The 14828-nt window shown below is 35.9% G+C and overlaps 1 protein-coding gene across 2 annotated transcripts in view; it reads left to right on the forward strand.

Moving 5' to 3' along the window:
- Polr2b (RNA polymerase II subunit B) overlaps positions 1-14828 on the forward strand; it is a 45264-nt gene that overhangs the window by 12024 nt on the left and 18412 nt on the right. For both annotated transcript variants that reach the window (XM_015482141.2, XM_048784542.1), the window contains 10 exons: positions 1860-1972; positions 2092-2311; positions 2582-2740; positions 4944-5108; positions 9016-9212; positions 9364-9483; positions 10389-10575; positions 13919-14062; positions 14297-14436; positions 14541-14652. In XM_015482141.2, coding sequence (XP_015337627.1) covers positions 1860-1972; positions 2092-2311; positions 2582-2740; positions 4944-5108; positions 9016-9212; positions 9364-9483; positions 10389-10575; positions 13919-14062; positions 14297-14436; positions 14541-14652 — 1557 coding nt within the window. The remainder of the gene's footprint in view (positions 1-1859; positions 1973-2091; positions 2312-2581; positions 2741-4943; positions 5109-9015; positions 9213-9363; positions 9484-10388; positions 10576-13918; positions 14063-14296; positions 14437-14540; positions 14653-14828) is intronic.

The following is a 14828-nucleotide window of genomic DNA, read 5'->3' on the forward strand; positions in this document are numbered from 1 at the left end:
GATAATAGTGTAACAGTGTATTCAAAGTGCCAGTAGAAGCAATTTGTAAAGCTTACTTATCAGAGCTTAGAAAAGAAGAGCAGAGGAGAAAGATGCTAAGGCATTTCCACAAGAAAATACTTTAGTTTGTGAAGGGGATGGGGATCAGCAATCAACCTGTGAATTTTAGGGCTGGGGTTGTGGCTCAGTGGTAGAGTGCTTGCCTAGCATGCATGAGGCACTGGGTTCTCAGCACCATATACAAATAAATAAAATAAAGGTTCATCAACCTATGAATTTTAGTTTATCCCTCTCCCCCAATAATACTGGGGATTGAACCCATGGCCTCATCTGTGGTGAGGCAAGTCCTCTACCACTAAGCTATATTCCCAGTCCTTTTTTATTTCATTTTGAGATAGGGCCTTAGTGAGTTGCCCAGGTAGTCTTTCTGCCTCAGCTTCTCAGGTAGCTGGGATCACAGGTGTGTACTACTGCACAGTACAGTTTCTGTTTTTGATCTTATTGGAAGATAAGATGGAGTCATCAGAGGTTTTGGATGATATGAGGGATTGTTGAAAGGTTGTCAGAGAATATGCAAAAAGTATTATAACTTAAGAAAGGTCGCTTTGGAAATGGTATTTACTTAGAAGGGAAAGAGGCTGGAAGCAAATGAAAATCTTAGAATACTCTTAAGATGATTTCCTAAACTAGAGTGATAATAGGAGTGATGGATGGAGGGTTTCTTCCCCTTGGTTCAATACTCCTGCCAATTCTTTTTTCCCTTTACCTATTCCAGTTTGTAAGGCTTGAGTATCAGTAATTTTTCCTTAGGAAAGTGTCTGCTTAGTCCCATCTTCTATGAGATTTGATGTAGAGAGAAATCCATTATCTGTTTCTCTCTGAAAAGTTATATTCTTGGATCTTGTTTAATTAGGCAGCAGATGTTAAATGAGAACTTTTTAAAAATAATTTTTAAATTTTTAGTTGTAGATGGACATAATATCTTTATTTTATTCGTTTATTTTTATGTGGTGCTGGGGACCGAACCCAGGGCCCTCACACATGTGAGGAAAGCGCTCTACCATTAAGCTACAACCCCAGCCCAAGAGAACTTTTTTGTTTGTATTTTGTTGTCGACTGAGCTTATAGACAGCCAGGATTGGAAGTGCTCAATACTTTATATAGAATAAGAATGATTAAGATTTTTTTGGTGTGTGTGTGTGTGTGTGTGTGTGTGTATTTGGTACTGGGGAGTTAACCCAGGCGTGCTTTACCACTGAGCTATATCCCCAGGCTTTTAAAAAATTTAAAAACATTTGAGACAGGGTCCTGCTAAGTTGCTGAGGCTGCCATCCTCCTATCTCAGCTTCCTGAGTTGCTGGGCCTATAGAGATGTGTGCCACTGTGCCCGGCTTTTTTTTTTTTTTTTTTTTTTTTTTAGGTATATTTAATGGAAGAGTTAGATTTATTTTTTTCTAATATTCTATTGATTAGATTTGAACACCATTCAAAATGTCAATTTATTTTTGTTCTCTGGTCATTTTGTACCTTTGATCCTAACCAAAGAGAGGGTATGAAACTGTATAGGTCATTAATAAAATTCATACTAGTTTATATTAGTCAAAAAAACCTGTGTATACTTTTTATTTACCTATGGCATATTAAATCATTTTTTTTCTGCCTTAAGAAAGCAATTAGGTATAAAACTATATACATATAGTTTGTTGACTTTGAAGAGTCCTCATATCAATAAAATAGATTAATTTTGCCAGTTTGAAGAGCTAATTTTACTTAAAATATTAATGTCAGTTAAAATGGAATAATTAAAATGTTTATGGGAAAAATTATTTACCTTTTTCATGTTTCTTGTTTAATTTCAGCCAAGGTATTTGTTAAAGTTTGAACAAATTTACCTCTCCAAGCCTACCCATTGGGAAAGAGATGGTGCTCCTTCACCAATGATGCCAAATGAGGCCAGATTAAGAAATCTCACGTAAGAAAGATTTTTTTTCCTTTGTAATCAACTGATACTGAAATAGAAACCAGTTGAGGATTTGCATTTTAGCAAATACCTTACTATTGCTCAGCTGTGACCCATTTCTATTTTCAAAGGTATTCTGCTCCACTTTATGTTGACATAACAAAAACAGTCATTAAAGAAGGTGAAGAACAACTTCAGACTCAGCATCAGAAAACTTTTATAGGAAAAATTCCAATTATGTTGCGTTCAACTTACTGCCTATTGAATGGCTTAACAGATCGTGATCTTTGTGAGTTAAATGAATGCCCTTTGGATCCTGGTGGCTATTTTATTATTAATGGATCTGAAAAGGTATAGTAACATTATTTTAAAACATTACAAAATGATAGTTAAATTTAAATCATTAAAGTTGAAGTTAAAAAGTCGACTTTCATACAAGGTAACCAGAAAGTAGAGGTTAAAATTATATATTTCTATGAAGCATTTATGCAAAATGGAGTTTGTAAAGTTCAAGAATTGATGTTTCTCTGTGAGCCTTTATGATTAAGGTGCACATTTTACTTTTCATATGTCAAAGACCTTTTGGGTTTCATGGTTGTAACTTCCTTATTGCCCATATAGGTTCTGATTGCCCAAGAGAAAATGGCAACAAACACAGTTTATGTGTTTGCCAAAAAGGATTCTAAATATGCCTACACAGGAGAGTGTAGGTCATGTCTGGAGAATTCTTCCCGACCTACCAGTACTATATGGGTTAGCATGCTGGCAAGAGGAGGGCAGGTAAGGTCTGGGATATGGTGTGTTGTTTTTGTTTATTCCTTTGTGCCTTGTTTCATAATTTATCAGATGGAATTCTTAGTCAAAAAAAGCTTCTCGGGAACATATTATTGGTGTTACATGTTAGGTATTATTATATTGTCATGTAACAGATTCCCCCAGCAGCAACACTTATCATCATGTAGTATCTGTGGGTCAGGAATCTGGGTGCAGCTTAACTGGGTCCTCTGGCTGAGTCTCTCTCATTAGGTATTTGCCTAGGCTACAGACATTTCAAGGCTTAGTCACATAATTGTTGGCAGGATGCAGTTCTTTACTGGCCATTGTACAGTTTCAGGTCTTTGCTGGCTATTGGTCGGAAGCTTCTGTCAGTTTCTTGTCATGTGGGCCTCTCCATTCAGTAGCTGACAATAAGAAAACTTTCTTCTTCACAGCGAGCAAGCACAAAAAGCATATAGAACTAGGCATTTGTGTGTAATTCCACCAGCTTCGGAGGTTGAGGCAGGAAGATCATAAATTTGAGGCCAGCCTGAGAAACTTAGCAAGACCTTGTCTCAAAAAAAAAAAGAAAGGGGTGGTGCTAAGGATGTGGTAGACCTCCCACGTAATCCTTGGTATGGGAAGAGGGGCTGGCAGAAGACCTAGAGAGTAAAAGCAAGATGGAACCAGTCTTTTATAACTTACTTAGAGAAGCAGCATCCTATCATAAATTTTTGATATTCTTTGTGGTACTTGGGAATGTACCCAGGAATGCTCTACTACTAGCTACATGCCCAGTTTTTTTCTTTCTTTCTCTTCTTTTTTTTTTTTTTTTTAATTTAAAAAGTTATATTAGTGCATTATAGTTATACATATAGTGAGGTTCATTTTGACCTATTCATAAATTCATATAACATAGTTTTGTGCATTTCACATCTCTGCTCTTTTTTATTTTGAGACAGTCTTGCTAAGTTGCCAAGACGAGCCTCAGACTTGCTCTCTTCTCACCCGCTAGGATTGTGGGCATGTGCTGCCATGTTAGACTAGAAGATAGCCTTTGTCCGAGCTGAATGGAATAGATTGAATAGCAGTTGATGAGTAGATAATTTGAATTAGTGGTTCTTAATTAAAAGTTCACATCAATAGTCTTAAGACTCTGAAGTATAAAAGATTCGACACCCCCGCCCCTTGACCAAATGATGGGGATGGTGGCAGTGGTGGAATAGGGGCTAGGTATAAGTAGTTGGAAAAAGGTCCTCAGGTGATTGTCATGTACATGGGAATAATTGGCTAGGATTTTGGAGAGGACCAAGATATGAATAAAATTTATTAAGGATATTATGTTGGCAACTCTGGACAAAATGTAGGGTTGTGAGGCCAAGAGAAGGTAAGGTGAATTTAAAGTGGAGAAGTATGACTAAACCAAGCAGCCAGCTATGCCAGTGTAGGCTAATCACTTACTTTGTTTTTGTATGTGCATAAAATTAAAGAGGAAGAAGCTGGAAATAAGAAGCTTAAATGTAAGAGTCTATTTGTTAATTTTGAAGCATTATTTAAATAAGGAGATACCTCACAGAACAACTCTGATCTAATATTTAGCTTTTATTATGTACTTAGCCATTTCTGTATTTGTTTATTCATGTCCGTGCTTTTACCCCTCGTCTTTTTCTTTCTTCCAAAGTCCTCCCCAGACCCCAAGATGGAGGGGACAGAAAGGTATCAGTTGTATTTATATTCTTTGGCAGCCAAAATATCATTTCCAAATGTGGTATTTGGTTAATTCTTAGGGAATCTTGACAGGCTGGCGGAAGAGAATGGAAGTTCTATATGGTTTAAATGACCAGGCTGTCCATAAAATTAGTCAACTTATTTCAGTGGTTTTGGAAAGCAGTCATAGGAGGTCCTCAGATTATGGGGAGGCATGTTTTTTTTGAAATACATGAAAGTAAATGGTTTGCTTGCTGTCTCCATTTTTTTGTTTTTTGGTGGTACTGAGGATTGAACTCTGAGGTGCTTTACCACTGAGCTTACCCCTTTTTATTTTTGATTTTGAGACAGGGTTTCACTAAGTTGCTGAGACTGGTCTGGACTTTGCTAGGGCTGGCCTCAAACTTATAAACTTTCTGCCTCAGCTTTCTGAGTAGCTGAAATTTAAATGTTTTTTTGGGTGCTTTTTTATTTCTGAGCTCTTGTATATTTGTGTTCTAATAGTGTTTTATTTTTCTAGGGTGCAAAAAAGAGTGCTATTGGTCAGCGCATCGTGGCAACTCTACCGTATATCAAGCAAGAAGTTCCCATCATTATTGTGTTTAGAGCATTAGGTTTTGTGTCTGATAGAGATATCCTAGAACATATTATTTATGATTTTGAAGATCCGGAAATGATGGAAATGGTAATGTGAAAACAGAATGTATTCATAGTATCTGATAAAAATTCAAGCCAGGTGTGGTGTCGCATGTTCGTAATCCAAGTGACTTGGGAGGCTGAGGCAGGAGGATCATGAGTTCAAAGCCAGCCTCAGCAATTTAGTGAGGCACTTAGCAACTCAGTGATACCCTGTCTTTAAGTAAAATATAAAAAAGGGTGGGGGGGCTGGAGTTGTGGTTCTGCCGTGGAGCGCTCACCTAGCACGTGTGAGGTGCTGCTTTTGATCCTCAGCACCACATATAAATAGATAAATAAAATAAAGCTATTGTGTCCAACTACAACTAGAAAAACATAGAAAAAGATTTTTTTTAAAAGGGTGGGGGGGCTGGGGATGTGGCTCAAGCGGTAGAGCGCTTGCCTGGCATGTGTGCGGCCTGGGTTCGATCCTCAGCACCACATACAAACAAAGATGTTGTGTCCGCTGATAACTAAAATATTAAAATATTCTCTCTCTCTCTCTCTCTCAAAAAAAAAAAAAGGGTGGGGATGTGGCCCAGTGGTTAAGCACCCCTGGATTTCATCCCCGGTTCCAAAACCTCCAAACAGCAGAAAGCTGTAGTGAGAAGTATTTTTTTGGCTGTTACAAATCTCATGTATAGGGCTGGGGTTGTGGCTCAGTGGTAGAGTGCCTGCCTAGCGTGCACGGAGTGCTGAGTTCAATCCTCAGCACCACATAAAATAAAATAAAGCTGTTGTGTCCACCTAAAACTAAAAAATAAATTAAAAAAAAAATCAAAACAAAAACAACAGCAACAGCAACAACAAAAAAAACAAATCTCATGTAGTGAAAGCCACCTTTCCTGTCTAGGCCTCTCTCCTGACAGTTCAGTATAAAATAGACATGAAGAGTAGAGACAGTCAAAAGTTCAATGGCAGCCCCATGAAGAAAGCAGTAAAGAAAATTATAAAAGCACACACTAGTCTTGTTTAATTTAGTAAAAAGGAAAAATGAATAGCTGATACCTTTTAAAAAAAACAAAACTTTTATTTTGAGGGAAAAAATCCCACTTTTTTTGTTTTGCAGGAATTTCTAACTTACAAAAATTGCTAGAATAGTACTGAGAACTCAGTGTATTCTTCACTCAGATTCAGTTGTTAACTTGACCACATTTGCTTTATTGTTCTGTTTATGTATTTACATTACTTTTTTTTTTTGAATCAGTTGAGAGTAAGTTAACAGGCCTCTTTACTCCTAACACTTCAACGTCTATTTCCTAAGAACCAAGGTGTTCACTTGCATAATCATAGTATAATTACTAAAATCAAGAAATTTAATGTAGATGTAATACTATTAATATGTAGATCTTTTTATAAATTTTATATTTGTTTTGTTATATATGACAGTAGAATGCATTTATGCACTTTGATATATTATACATAGATGATTTCTCATTTTTTCTGATTGTACATGTTGTAGAATCACATTGGTCATGAGGTAATAATGTTTGTTTCATTCTACTATCCTTCTTATCCCCATATCTCCTCCCCTTGCCTCCCTTCAGTCCCCTCTACCTAATCTAAGGTAATTTTATTCTTCCCTACTGCCCTCGCCCACTGTGAATTAGATCTGCATATCAGATAAAACATTGGGCTTTGGTTTTTTGGGATTAGCTTATTTTGCTTAGCTTGATATTCTCCAACTCCATCCATTTATGGCAAATGCCATAATTTCATTCTTCTTTAAAGCTGAATAATATTTGATTGAATATATATACCACATTTTCTTTTCCATTGATCTATTGAAGGACACCTAGGTTGGTTCCATAGTTTAGCTATTGTGAATTGAGCTGCAATAAGCATTGAAATGGCTGCATCACTGTAGTATGCTGATTTTAAGTCGTTTAGGTATAAACCAAGGAGTGGGATGGTTGGATCAAATGGTGGTTCTCTTCCAAGTTTTCTGAGGAATCTCCATACTGCTTTCCATAGTGGTTGCACCAATTTTCAGTCCCATCAGCAGTGTATGAATACCTTTTCCCCCACATCTTCGCCAACACTTATTCTTTTTCTTTTAAGTTAATTTATTTATTTTAATTAGGTATATATGACAACAGAATGCATTTTGTACACAATTGCAGCACAACTTTTCATTTTTTTGGTTGTACATGATGTGTTGCCTGTATGCTTGATGATTGCCATTCTGACTGGGGTGAAATGAAATCTTAGATATTTACTAATTGTTCCCATAATATCTTGTTTTTTCCCTCTTGTACTGGGGATTAAACTTAGGGGCATTGTACCACTGAGCCAAAGCCCCATTTGTGTGTGTGTGTATGTGCATGCACGTATGCAGTGTTAGGGATCAAACTCAGGGCCTTGAGCATGCTAGGCAAGTGTTCTACCACTGAGCCATATCCCGAACTCCCATATTTGTTTTTATATTTTGAGACAGTCTTGTGAAGTTGCCCAGGATGGCCTGGAAAATGAAATCCTCCTGCCTCAGCCTCCTGAGTCATTGGGATTACAAGGTCCCCCACCAGGTCCAATAATATCTTTTAAAAAAAAATTTTTTTTTAGTGTAGTTGGACACAATACCTTTATTTTATCAATTTATTTTTATGTGGTGCTGAGGATTGAACCCAGCGCCTTGAATGTGCTAGGCAAGCACTCTACTGCTGAGTCAAAACCCCAGCCCCAGTAATATCCTTAGTAGCATTTTTTTTTCTTAGATTATCATTCATTGCATTTTTTTATTTATTTGTTTTGGTACTAGGGATTTAATCCAGGGTGCTCTACTACTGAGCTATATCCCCAGCCCTTTTTATTTTTTATTTTGAGATAGAATCTTACTAAGTTGCTGAGGGCCTTGATAAGTTACCAAGGCTGGCCTTGAACTTGTGATCCTCCTGCATCAGTCTCCCCAGTTGCTGGGATGACATGCATGGATCACTGTGCCCTTTTGCATTTTGTTTTTCTATGTCTCTCTTAAATTTTCGTCTGCCTCTCTTTGTCTTTTTTTTTTTACAATATTTTTTTAGTTGTCAATGGACCTTTATTTTATTTATTAATATGCGGTGCTGAGAATCAAACCCAGTGCTTCACATATGCTAGGCAAGTGCTCTTCCACTGAGCCACCACACTAGCACTCTCTGTCTTTTAGAACACTTAAATTTGAAGAGAAGGTAGGTCATTTAAAAAAAATTTTTTTTTGTTTTTTAATTTGTAGATAGACACAATACTTTTATTTTTATGTGGTCTGAGGATCGAACCTAGTGCCTCACACGTGCTAGGCAAGCGCTCTGCCATTGGGCCATAACCCCAGCCCTAGGCCTTTTTTTTTTTTTTTTTTAATGAAGAATTGCCCTCATTTGGAATTGACATATTTCTTCATGATTAGATTCAATTTAGGCACAGGTAGAACACTTGCCTAGCATATGTGAGGTCTTTGGGTTCAATCCCAATACTTGTGATTAATACCAAGATTGAAAACAGTTGACACATTTATTTATTTGTAGCTCAGTAGATTTTTATTGGATTCAGAACTTCTTTAAATATTTTTGATATCTGGAAGGAACTTTTATTATTATTATTATTATTATTTGCCATTGATTATTAACCTGTAAAAACAAAACAATTTATATTTTTATTTTTCTAGAAAGTAAAATGTATTTTTATTTTTCTAGAAAGTAAAATTTATTTTTCTAGAAAGTAAAATTGCCTGTACTGATGAATGGATTTTGTTCGAGATCTCTAGATCTTTGAGGTGGTTCTTCTAGTTCTAAGATTTTATAATTCCTTGATTTTCTAAAACACATATGTATTTAATTAGGTTTATAGGAATATTTGGCATGTTATTAAGTTAAATGACAGCTGACTCATTTTGAGGTGAAAATATGAATTTGAAAATAATTTTTATAATAATTATTTGACAGGTTAAACCTTCTCTTGATGAAGCTTTTGTCATTCAAGAACAGAATGTTGCATTAAATTTCATTGGTTCAAGAGGAGCAAAGCCTGGCGTTACTAAAGAGAAAAGAATTAAGTATGCAAAAGAAGTTTTACAAAAAGAAATGCTTCCTCATGTTGGTGTTAGTGATTTTTGTGAGACCAAGAAAGCATATTTCTTGGGGTATGTTAAATTTTATTGTTTTAAATTCTATACCAAGATATAGTTGAGATAGTGTTTTTCTTAAAGCTAAAATTGTAAAGAATGATGTTTTTGATAAATATTTTTGGGAAGAAACCAAAACCAAGTGTTTTTCACTTCTTTTTTTTTTTAGATATATGGTTCATAGGTTACTTCTGGCAGCTTTGGGTAGAAGAGAACTAGATGACAGAGATCACTATGGAAACAAAAGATTGGATCTTGCTGGGCCACTACTTGCATTCTTATTTAGAGGGTAAGATATATAGCTCCTATACTCTGAGTAGGGAGATTGACCGTAGATTAGTCATACACTTGGAGTTGCTAAGCCATCTTGGTATTGTATTATGTACTTCTGTGTTTTCTATGTTCTCTTTGCTACTTGCTCAGATTTAGTTAAGTTCATGTCTGGGAATAATATTTGTGAGCACAGTGAGTGTATTTTTTGTTTATGTTTGTTTATTTTTATTATTATTATTTTTGTATACTGAGGATTGAACCCAGGGTCACTTTACTACTGAACTACATCCCTAGTTCTTTTTATTTTTATCTTGGTAGTTACTGAGGCTGGCCTTGAACTTGTGATCCTCTTACTTCAGCCTCCAGAGCTACTGGGATTACAGGCATGGGTGACTGTGCCCAGCTGCTGCTGCTTCTATTTTTTTTGTACTAGGTAGGGATTAAACCCAGGGGATCTTTACCATTGAGCTTTATCCCCAGCCCTTTTAATTCTTTATTTTGAGACAGTCTCACTAGGTTGCTCAGAGCCTTGTTAAATTGCTGAGGTTGGCCTTGAATTTGTGATCCTCCTGTATTAGCCTCCCAGGTTGGTGGGATTACAGGCATGCGCCACCATACCTGGTTTAAATTTTATTTTTTATTAACATTAGTATTTTGCATGTTTTGTTAGTGTGTTATAGATTAGTGTTTTTCAGCCTTTTATATTATTGTCCCATGATACTATTTTGGCACATTTTCCTATTTGCTTTGTCTGCCACATATGAATATATAGTATATGTGTGGGGTTTTTTGTTTTGTTTTGTTTTTTGTATGTGTGCCCTGCCACAATCATTTTTGCCCCCTTGTGGGCAGTATTATCTTTATTAAGAGTGCATGTTGTGGACATTTACATGTTTAAAACAATACCATTTTATTTGGCAGTATGTTTAAGAATTTACTGAAAGAAGTACGAATCTATGCACAGAAGTTTATTGATCGAGGAAAGGACTTTAACTTGGAGTTGGCGATTAAAACGCGGATAATATCTGATGGCTTAAAATATTCTTTAGCTACTGGAAACTGGGGTGACCAAAAGAAAGCTCATCAAGCCAGAGCTGGAGTATCTCAGGTAAGGGTATCAACTATGACTGTAGGATTCATAGGAAAAATGTTATAGGACTAGTAGTTTCTTTAATTTATTTAATGCAGGTTATTTTGCTTTTTATTTTGTTCTCAAATTGAAATCACTGGGGGTTTTAAATTATGCAAATAAATTTTTAAAATTAACTATTAGCATAACAAAGAGGAACTTAAGTTTTTGGCTTACAGTTTAGAAACTCAAGATAGTTAATAAGAGTGGCTACACGGGAAGTCAGACAGTATGTGTTAGCAAAGTCTTTATGTATTTAAAAAACTCCAAAATATAAAAATAATTAAAAGTTCCATTTTAGAAGTTAATCCAGAGAATAAGTAGATATTCCCTTCATTTGTTAGAAAATGCATGATACTTCTGAGTTTTTAATGTGAATGCAGTAGCTAATCTCAGGTGGAATATTAGGGAAAAGCTTTTAAAAGGGTCATTAGGTATTTTTATTTTTATTATTATTTTTTGAAACCTTTTATTTATTTGTTATTTTCCTGTGATGCTGAGGATAGAACTCAGTGCCTCACATGTGCAAGTCAAGCACTCTACCATTTATTTAAAAAAAATGAAAATGCCCCAGCCTGACATTTTTATTTTTTTAAATAATTTTTTATATTTGCTTTACTTTTTTTTGTTTGTTTGTTTTTGCTAACTGGAGATGGAGCTCAGGGTGTTGAGCTATATTCCAAGCACTTTTTATTTATTTATTTGTTTTTTTTTGAGATACGGCCATGCTACATTGAGGAGGCTGGTCTGGAGTTTGGGATCCCCCTGCTTCAGCCTCCCAAGTCCCTATGATTACAGGCATGTGCAACTGCACCCAGCACCCTTTTTTATTTTGAGACAGGGTTTTGTGAAATTGCCAAGGCTGGCCTCGAACTTGAGAACCTCCTGTCTCAGCCTCCCAAGTTGCTGCAGTTATAGGCCTGCACCATGATGCCATATTTATTGTCTTTTCCTGTGAGATTTTAAACCTGTGATGTATTTATGGGCTTTATGGGCTTTTGAGGTGGATCTCCCCACTCTCTTTAAAACTAGCCAATATTGTCAAAGTTTAAAATATTTATAAAGAAGCAAGACTATGAATAATGAAATCAGGCTAGAAATGTGGCAAAAAATAAATAAATAAAATTGCTGGTTTCAGAATCTTAAAAACAAAACAAAACAAAACTAGCCAATATTGTTATTACCTGATTGATTTGGCATACAGATAACAAATTCAAGTTCCTAAACCCTAGATGCTGTGTGAAATTCTAGGATACAGCTGATAGCAAAGTTAAATTTTTAGTTCTTTTTAATTCATTAAGGATTTTTTTGGTATACTTGATGTTTTTGATGCTGGGTTCACAACTTGAATGAGACTCCAAACCAACTCTCAGGGAGTTCATCAGCATTTAGCAGAGTAATATTCATTTATATATAGCTCCTATACTCTGAGCTTTAGTATGATAAGAGATGCCACACTGCAAAGTCAGTTCAGTGAATTGTTATTGGGCCTTCTGATGTGCCAGGTACTCTGCTACATTTTATTTTATTTATTTATTTTTTTTAGAGAGAGAGAGAGAGAGAGAGAATTTTTTAATATTTATTTTTTAGTTTTCAGCGGACACAACATCTTTGTTTGTATGTGGTGCTGAGGATTGAACCCAGGCCGCATGCATGCCAGGCGAGCGCGCTACCGCTTGAGCCACATCCCCAGCCCAACATTTTATTTTCTTTAATATATTTTTTTAATTTGTTCTAATTAGTTATACCTGACAGTAGAATACATTTTGACATATCATACATAAATGGAATATAATTTCTTATTTGTCTGGTTGTACATGATGTAGAGTTATATAGGTTCTGCTACATTGTAGACATACAAAGATTTCTGATCTTTAGTCATTTATTACTATACTTGTAGATAGATGGGTACAGTATCATAATAAGAGACCTGCACACCTGCTGGGTGAGATTGCTAGAGAAAGGCTTTATCATAGCCTTAGAGGGTGAAAAGAAGTTTAGGAGATAATATCTGGACTGAATCTTAAAGCACAGTTGGTGGAGAGGAGGGTGGAACCAGCCTCTCACAGAAAAAGTGCAGAAAACTCTTAATATCCTGAACAGAAGAATGGAGCCATAAAAAGGGTATGTGTGTTGGAGCTGGAGCAATTCAAGATTTTCAAATTAAAATGGTTAGGTGGAGTTGGAAAGGGGGGTTGGAAACATTGTAGAGGGGGAGTGGCATGGTTATTTTTGTTTTTTAGACACATTCATAGTAATTGGCAGTATGGAGAAATGATATAAGAAGGACAAGGTTGTTGTCAGGAAGATTATTGTAACAACCTGAATAAGAAGTTATTAGGGCCTCAATGAGCAGTTTTGTAGAGATGGATAATGGGATCAAATTTGAGAAATTTTTAGGAAGTAGCTTTTATAAGACTTTGTGGTTAACTAATTGAATGATGGAAAGTTCCATAGTGTATAGTAAAGAGAAGAGTTCTTCCCGGATGAGAGTTCTTCTGAGTCGATGGCTTTTTAGAGGTGGTAACAGTTCATCAGACAAAACAGTAGAGAAGTGCATTCCATTCTGTGGCAGTAGCATGGTCCAGGGCAAGGAGGTGAAAGTATGTGTCAATGTCAGTGGAGTACAGGAATGTTGGGAGACTGGTAGGGAAAAGTGTTTGGGTCTTCATTAAGAAGGCCTTTAATATTTTGCTCTTCTGAAGCCAGGTCAGCCTGTTTAATAATTTAAGCAGGTGAATAATATGGACACAGTTTTAGTAATTCTGGAAACTGAGGAGGGTAGATTGGAGGCAACAAGGCAGGGATATATACATGTGAGGTAAAAGCTGATCCAAGGTACTACTGTAACATTGGGATGAGAGGGCTAGATATTTTAGAAAATTTGAAGATTGAATTTACAGGCTATATTTATCGATGTGTGGAAGGAGATAGAATCAACAACATAATGTTTGATGTGTAGAAAGAATAACTTAGAGACAAAAATTATTTTAAGATTTCTAGGTTGGGAGATCAAAGTTAGGTAGTGATGACATTAACCATGATAGGAGACTTAGGAAGAGGGATGAGGTTTGGGTTTTTTTAGGGCTGGGTGAGGGGTAATTTATTTAGAGGTATATTTGGCTTGAATTGCTTGTTTTTTCCCTCACTAAATATTATCTTATTTATCTTGCTTAAAATGTCTTATATGGGGTTGGGGCTGTAGCTCAGTGGCAGAGTACTTGCCTAACATGTGTGAAGCACTGGATTCAATCATAGCACCACTTAAAGATAAACACATCACAGAGATGCCCAAACTTTAATGACGTTATTTTTCTCCTAGGTATTAAACCGCCTGACTTTTGCATCTACTCTTTCTCATCTGCGCCGTTTAAATTCTCCTATTGGTAGAGATGGCAAGCTAGCAAAACCAAGACAGTTGCATAATACGTTGTGGGGAATGGTGTGTCCTGCTGAGACCCCAGAGGTAATATATTATAATTTATATTCAGATCAAAAAGCCTGCTGGTGATTATATAGGACATAATTAAGAAGTAATTTTGTATTAAATTATACATTGTGGTTTAGACCTAAGATATTATTAACCATTTTGTTCTTAGAAAGTAAATCTTGAAATCAAGTTGAAGAAAAAATGTGTATAGAAAAGAATTTGTATAGATACGTAAAATCAATGTGAGTAATTACTTGATTTGTTCCTTAGGGCCATGCTGTAGGACTTGTGAAGAATTTAGCACTGATGGCTTATATTTCAGTTGGATCTCAACCTTCTCCAATTCTGGAATTTTTAGAAGAATGGAGTATGGAAAATTTAGAAGAAATTTCTCCTGCAGCTATTGCTGAGTGTGTATAGATGGAGTTTTCTTTTTAAATAAAATTTTTACTCTTTAGTTATAACTTAGTAAATGATTGATAAGTGCAAAATGCTTTTTGGCTTTTCATTTTAGTGCGACTAAGATTTTTGTTAATGGCTGCTGGGTTGGAATACATAAAGATCCTGAACAACTTATGAACACCCTAAGGAAATTACGGCGTCAGATGGACATCATTGTGTCTGAAGTAAGAATTTTTATTGTTGTTGGGCTGGGGATCCAACCCAGGGTCTTGTGCATGCTCAGCAAGTGCTTTATCACTGGGAAACAAGTCTAGCCCCTGAAGTAAGAATCTTTAATTAGCTAAGAGAGCATGGGTCTCTAAGATTTTTAGACAAGGCATAAGAATAGAGAATTTTTTTT

The sequence above is a fragment of the Marmota marmota genome, unplaced genomic scaffold (assembly GCF_001458135.2).
Source record: "Marmota marmota marmota unplaced genomic scaffold, marMar, whole genome shotgun sequence".
In the NCBI taxonomy this organism is placed as follows: domain Eukaryota; kingdom Metazoa; phylum Chordata; class Mammalia; order Rodentia; family Sciuridae; genus Marmota; species Marmota marmota.